We start from the raw sequence: 7,593 nt of genomic DNA, 5'->3' as shown, positions 1-7,593 counted from the left end.
GGTGTCGCAGAAGGACTGCATTTCTCAGGGCTGAATCTTTACACTCTACTGGATATTGTGACCAGTTATTGTAGCAGTTACTTGATCATTAGCCAATCTTTTCTTCCAGCCCACAACTACCTCTTAGGTCAGACCAACATTTATAACTGCATACTGACTGTCTCTACTCCAATTGTTCTCAAACAGTCTACTAAAAGACCTGGGAGCTTTCAATACATCCTGATGCCTGGGCCTCACCCCAGTCCAATTATGTCAGAATCTTTGCAGACAGGATCTGGGGAATCAGTCTATTTTAAAGAGATACATCCAATATGCAGCCTCATTTGAGAGCACTGCTCTACCTAAATGTTCCAAAGATATTGGTATGGCCAAACTTAATGTAGGCATCTCTCTTATCGAATACTAATTTGCCCATAAAATGTGTTGAATGGCTACTTTCAGATAATTAGTCTGTATTCCATTACTTTTTCCTTTTCTTTTTGAGACGGAGTCTCGCTCTGTCACCCAGGCTGGAGTGCAATGGTGTGAGCCACCACGCCTGGCCATAATTATTTAACAGTAAGTGAACTCATTTGTAGGTACATGTTTATGTATAGCACACAAAAATTGAGTATCAGGGCTGCGAGTGGTGGCTCATGCCTATAATCCCAGCACTTTGGGAGGCCAAGGCGGGTGGATCACCTGAGGTCAGGAGTTCAAGATCAGCCTGGCTAACATGGTGAAACCCTGTCTCTACTAAAAATACAAAAATTAGCCAGGCGTGGTGGCAGGGGCCTGTAATCCAAGCTACTCGGGAGGCTGAGGCAGGAGAATTGCTTGAACCCAGGAGGCAGAGGATGCAGTGAGCTGAGGTCACGACACTGCACTCCAGCCTGAGTGACAGAGCGAGACGCCATCTCAAAAAAAAAAAAAAAAAGTATTTTGGCCGGGCACAGTGGCTCACACCTGTAATCCTAGTGCTTTGGGAGGCTAAGGTGGGCGGATCACACTGTCAGGAGATGGAGACCATCCTGGCCAACACGGTGAAACCCCAACTCTACTAAAAACACAAAAATTAGCTGGGTGTGGTGGTATGCACCTGTAGTCCCAGCTACTCGGGACGCTGAGGCAGGAGAATCGCTTGAACCCAGGAGGCGGAGGTTGCAGTGAGCCTAGATCATGCCACTGCACTCCACATTGGGTGACAGGGCGAGATTCCGTCTTAAAAAAAAAAAGTATTTTAATTTTGAATTAACAAAAGTTTACTCTTAATACCAGTAATAAAACAGTATATTAAAATTTTTCTTATAAAACTAATGCATATCCTGCCTTACTCTCACATTTGCCATTCCATTCTCACCCACCAAAACTACATCCACAAAATGGAGCATTAAAATTAAAAGCTTCTATACTGCAAACGATATCATCAAGAGAAAAAAAAAACCAGCCACAGAATGAAAGAAAATATCTGTAACTCATATCTAATAAGAGACTTAGATCCAGAATTAAAGTTATACAACTCAGTAATAAAGACACAACCCAATTTTAAAAATGGGCAAAGGATTTGAATAGACATTTCTCCAAAGAAGATATACACGGCTAATAAATACATAAAAAGATGCTTTGGCCAGGTGCGGTGGCTCACACCTGTAATCTCAGCACTTTGGGAGGCCGAGATGGGAGGATCACAAGGTCAGCAGTTTGAGACCAGTCTGACCAACATGGAGAAACTCCATCTCTACTAAAAACATAAAATTAGCCGGGCGTGTGGCACATGCCTGTAATCCCAGCTACTAGGGAGGCTGAGGCAGGAGAATCACTTGAACCTGGGAGGCGGAGGTTGCAGTGAGCCGAGATTGCGCCATTGCACTCCAGCCTGGGCAACAAGAACGAAACTCCATCTCAAAAAAAAAAAAACAAAAAATAAAAAACAAACTATATATCTATACATATATATCGTTTAAGAAGTGCCTTAACTGTGACAGCACAATACGCAAGGCCTCTGGCTACCTCTCAGAACTCACCTTGTACAAATCTTCTACATGTACTTGATGCTCCTGTCATATGGAACCACTAAGTATCATGCTTTTTCATACCTTTGTGCCTTTCCCCATGACATTTCCCCTGCCAGGAATACCCTTCTCTCCTATGTGGTAAACTTCAGGATTGAGTCTGTATGCCGAATTTCCCCCAGAAAGCCTTCCCAAAATGCTTCTCCCATTCCTGCAGAAGTGACTGCCCACCTCTCTGCTCCCACAGCATCTTGTCCATATAATGGGAGACACTGCAGCAACTGTATGTCTACTATCTCTTCCCAAGTAGCCTGCCCTTGGCAATGTCTTATCTCTCTCTCTCTCTGTTTGATGCCTGGCAGGAGATACTCAATAACTGTTTGTTGGATAAATGAATGTATGAATGTTAAGGTGAAACTTTTTTAAGTTGCTTAATCTCCTTCCACCATGCCAAGTGATAGAAAGGAAGGAAGAGATTAGTTGGAAATGGTTTCTGAACGAGGCAGGAGTTAAACTGAGCCTTGAATGATAAAAGACCAAAAGATCAGAGATTGTTACCTGTGTGTATCCTCACGTGGTTTTTATAATTTGTTGCACTGGCAAATGCCCTCCCACATCCTGGCTCTGTGCAGTAATAAGGTCTTTCCCCTGTGTGTGTCCTAACATGCACTTTTCTGATATTTGATGTTGTAAAGGACCGACCGCAGCCTTCGAAGGGACACTTAAAGGGCCTTTCTCCTGCAAATATAAAGGGTAATACATTAAATGGTGCAAAAATATATAGAAGATTGAAATGTCTTATCCTTCAATCCTGCCTAGGATCATGCTCAAGACTCTAGCCTTCTTGTGTTGAACTTCCCTTTCGGCACTTTTTTTGGCAGGGGGGTTGGGGAAACAGCATCTTCCACTCCAAACTTAAATTTACATAAGAAACTGGGAATGGTATTCAAAACTAATCACTGATTACTTAGCTCTCCAAGATGGAATCATCCAGGTAGGCAAAAAATGAGCTGAGAAAAGCAGAGAGAAAAACATAAGAAACATAAAAGAAAAGTACAGTCAGGAACATGAATTAAATTAGAACAAACCCAGAATTCCCTAAAAGCTTGTATCCTACTTGATTTATTCTACAATATCTTGCAGGAAAAAAAATTTTGCTCTTCAAAAATATGGTGTTTTGACCAGCCTGGTCAACATGGTGAAACCCTGTCTCTACTAAAAATACAAAAAATTAGTCGGGCGTGGTGGCAGGTGCCTATAATCCCAATTACTCGGGAGGCTGAGGCAGGAGAATTGCTTGAACTCAGGAGGCGGAGGTTGCAGTCAGCTGAGATCGTGCCATTGCACTCCAGCCTGGGCGACAGAGCAAGACTCTGTCTCGAGAGAGAAAAAAAAAAAGGTGTTTTAACTAATGTTCAACAAGATAATGCCTAATATTAACTGTGTCAGGAAATAGTAGGTGTTCAATAAATACTTGTGTTAATGAACCAAAAAAAAAAAAAAAAAGAAAAGAAAATCTAGCGCCTAGCACATATGTCAAAAACACCTGCTGGACATACTACTACTACTCTCATTATCTAAGTTTATAAAAAGTCTGGCCAGGCACAGTAGTGCATGCCTGCAATCCCAGCACTTTGAGAGGCTAAGGCAGGCTGATCACTTGAGCTCAGGAGTTCAAGACCAGCCTGAACAACATGGCGAAACCCCATCTCTACAAAAAAAAATACAAAAATTTAGCTGGGTGTGGTGGTGCACACTGGTAGTCCCAGCTACTCGGGAGGGTGAGACAGGGGATCACCTGAGCACGAGAAGTCAAGGCTGTAGTGAGCTGTGACTGTGCCATTGCACACCAGCCTAGGCACTGAAGTGAGACACTGTCTCAAAAAAAAAAAAAATCTGCTTTACCAATTATGTTTCTTTCCTTCATATTTGCTTTATACAGTCTTGGAACACAAAAGGCCTTTAAACTGTCAAGCAAGAAGGAGCCTTTGCTTTTGATTCCCATGTACCCTTTTCTAGGATGAGCTCAAATTAGGCAAACAACTTCTGGGGAAGGGAAAATAATATCTCTTTATGTAGACAGATACAGATATTTATCTATACATGGTAAGGATGTTAAATTTTTTTAACAGACGGAGTCTCACTGTGTTGCTCAGGCTGGAATGGAGTGGCTCTTCACAGGCACGACGGTTGCACACTGCAGCCTCGAACTCCTACCTTCAAGCAATCCTCACACCTCAGCCTCCCAGGTAGCTGAGACCACAGGCACATGCCACCATGCCTGGCTAGTTTGTTGTTTTTCTTTTGGTCAAATGAAATTATGATTTCCCTATTGGTGGAAACCATTCCAAAAGATTTCTCCTCTTAAGTATGAAATCATTTTAAAAGGAGCAGGAACCTTTGATCCTATCTTTAGTAAGTTTTATTCACTATGTCAGCCTAAGGAAAACAAAGAGTTTATCTTAGGCAAGTCTTTTTCTCTTGGATCTAGATGACCTCTAAAGTATTCCCAGCTCTGTCATGCTATGATAGGGAATCAACTGTTCTAGAATAATTTTCACTGTATTACTACTCTGATTCTGTAACATCCTGCTTTGTTTTTGCACTGAAATCTTCTGTATTTGTTACAGAAGTCCCTATGCCCCTTACTCAATCCCATACTATACCAATGAAAACATCATGATTTTAAAGCTGTTATATGAACATGTGGTTTGACAAATGAATACAATGAAATAAATCACAATTCTGATGTTTTTAAATCAATATTTATAGAACTAGATTATTGGTTTGATATAGCTTTTATGTAACAAGTTGGTTTTATTTGCAAATTCAAGTAGAATTTATGGGAGCTTGGAAATACTCACCTCTGATTCAATAAATAAAAAGTATATGAATGAGGCCGGGAGCGGTGGCTCAAGCCTGTAATCCCAGCACTTTGGGAGGCCAAGACGGGCGGATCACGAGGTCAGGAGATCGAGACCATCCTGGCTAACACAGTGAAACCCCATCTCTACTAAAAAATACCAAAAAAAAAAAAAACTAGCCGGGTGAGGTGGTGGGCGCCTATAGTCCCAGCTACTCGGGAAGCTGAGGCAGGAGAATGGCGTAAACCCAGGAGGCGGAGCTTGCAGCGAGCTGAGATTCGGCCACTGCACTCCAGGCTGGGCAACAGAGCGAGACTCCGTCTCAAAAAAAAAAAAAAAAAAAAAAAAAAAAAAAGTGCATGAATGAGATGGAAGCAGGGACCTACAGTTCTGTTCCTCAATGTTGTAAAGTAAAGCCAATTTGGGGTCACACTTGAGTTGCAGGTTAAATATTAATAGCTGCAAGAATCCTACATGGAAATTAGCTAAACTATTTCATATATTTCCACATATGGGGACACAGCTATCACGCCATGTTTAAAACATCTATACTAAAATCCCAAACTAAATTATCTTAATGCTGTATTATTTAGTCAACAGCTTATAATAGCATCTCTTATCAATAGCTGCTGAACTTTTTTTAGCTCCAATCCAAAGGAAATATTTACCTTATTAATACCAACTCCACAAGTAATCAAGTATAAGGAGGAGAGGAGATGGTAGGGGAAATAAGAATAAAGTACTATTTAGGAAAAGAAGATAAAATTTAAAGAGAAATGATCACAAAAAGTAATGAGTCTTTCTTTCTGTGGGGCTGTTGGGGCTCAGACACTTTCTTTTTTTTTTTTTTTTTTTTGGGAGGGGGGCCCCGGGTGCGCCCCGGGCGGGGCAGGGGGGGTGATCTCAGCTCCCTGCAAGCTCCGCCTCCCGGGTTCATGCCATTCTCCCGCCTCAGCCTCCGAGTAGCTGGGACTACAGGCGCCCGCCACCACGCCCGGCTAATTTTCGTGTTTTAGTAGAGACGGGGTTTCACCGTGTTAGCCAGGATGGTCTCGATCTCCTGACCTCGTGATCCGCCCGCCTCAGCCTCCCAAAGTGCTGGGATTACAGGCTTGAGCCACTGCGCCCGGCCCAGACACTTTCTTTAGCAGCTGCTTAATGCAGGAGAAACAACTAGGTGCCTTAGGTTCTGTCTCAGCTCGGCTGCTAATTAGATGTGTAATCTAGGTAAATAAACTTGTTGCCCAGACAACTCCTAAAACCTGAGAGAGTTCGTGGTCTAGGGCCACTGTTAATCCTTTCTGGGACATAGACCCTTCTGAGAATCTAACAGAGCTATGGGACCTCATCCTGAAAAGCAGCAGACATGCACAAACAGCAAGTCATATGGAATTTCAGGGTTTTAAGAGAGGCCCTTGATACTGACTTCCTGAAACTCTTCCAGAGACTCCTTCCTCAAGTCCTCTCCCTGCAGATTAAGAATTCCTGGCCTAAATATGACACTCTCTTTCCACTAGTACCTGTATGAGTTCTGATGTGTTTCTGTAGATCTCCTGAAGTTTTGAAAGATTTAGTACAATTATCTTCTGAACACCGATATGGCTTTTCTCCTGTATGGGTTCTGACGTGACTTTTTAATCCATAACCTTTAAGAAAAAATTAAAAGAAATTTCATTACACAATATTCCTCTAAACGTGCACACTGAGATTAAGTCATTGAAAAATATAGTCAATACCAAGTATAAAATATTAGGCAAATACACCGAATAACTATTTAAAATGTACAAAAGGGCCAGGCACGGTGGCTAACACCTGTACCCCAGCACTTTGGGAGACCAAGGTGGGCAGATCACCTGAAGTCAGGAGTTCCAGCCCAGCCTGGCCAACATGGTGAAACTCCGTCTCTGCTGAAAATACAAAAAATTATCCGGGTGTGGTGGTGCATGCCTGTAGTCCCGGCTACTTGGGAGGCTGAGACAGGAGAATCGCTTGAACCGAGGAGCAGAGGTTGCGGTGAGCTGAGATTACGCCACTGCACTCCAGCGACAGAGTGAGATTCCATCTCAACAAACAAACAAACAAAAAAATGTACAAAAGTAGCATAGCTCAGGACTGCCATCCTAAAAATTCAATAGTTTCATTTCTGTCTAGAAGAGGCTGTGTGTTTCTTTTCTAAAGTGCCTCAGTTTTATCAGATGTTCTCATCCTCCAAAAGCTCAAAGTGGAATCAAGACATGGAATGAAGAATGGAAGTCAGAAGACCTGGTGCCAGTCCCGGCCCTGCTGGATGCAGAGGTCTCATCCCATTGCTAAGGCCTGTCCTGATGTTGGAGTCTATGGCAGCCTTTAAAGCTTGGCTTTTATTTTCCTGCTAAAATAAACAGAATGTGGAGGAGTGAAAAGTATCAAACACAGCAGGCAGGCCGGTTGCAGTGGCTCACACCTATAATCCCAACACTTTGGGAGGCCAAGACGGACGGAACACTTGAGACCAGGAGTTTGAGAGCACCCTGGCCAATATAGTGAAACCCCATCTCTACTAAAAACACAAAATGTTAGCCAGGCATGGTGGCGCGCGCCTGTAATCCCAGCTACTTGGGAGACCGAGGCACTAGAATTGCTTGAACCTGGGAGGCAGAGGTTGCAGTGAGCCAAGATCCTGCCACTGCACTCCAACCTGAGTGAGCGACAGAGTGAAACTGTGGGAAGGGAGAGAGGGAGGGAGGGAGGGAGAAAGG

At 43.0% G+C, this 7,593-nt stretch overlaps 1 protein-coding gene across 5 annotated transcripts in view; it reads right to left on the bottom strand.

Annotated features, from left to right (window-relative positions):
- Positions 1-7,593, bottom strand: part of ZNF143 (zinc finger protein 143) — a 64,542-nt gene that overhangs the window by 22,162 nt on the left and 34,787 nt on the right. For all 5 annotated transcript variants that reach the window (XM_017891447.1, XM_017891452.1, XM_017891448.1 and 2 more), the window contains exons 9-10: positions 6,376-6,501; positions 2,550-2,729 (exon numbers count right to left, since the gene is read on the bottom strand). In XM_017891447.1, the coding sequence (XP_017746936.1) occupies positions 2,550-2,729; positions 6,376-6,501 (306 nt within the window). The remainder of the gene's footprint in view (positions 1-2,549; positions 2,730-6,375; positions 6,502-7,593) is intronic.

The sequence above is a fragment of the Rhinopithecus bieti genome, unplaced genomic scaffold (assembly GCF_001698545.2).
Source record: "Rhinopithecus bieti isolate Rb0 unplaced genomic scaffold, ASM169854v2 scaffold_20891, whole genome shotgun sequence".
Lineage (NCBI taxonomy): Eukaryota > Metazoa > Chordata > Mammalia > Primates > Cercopithecidae > Rhinopithecus > Rhinopithecus bieti.
Note: the sequence above shows the minus strand (reverse complement) of the source record. Positions and strands in the feature narration are given on the sequence as shown.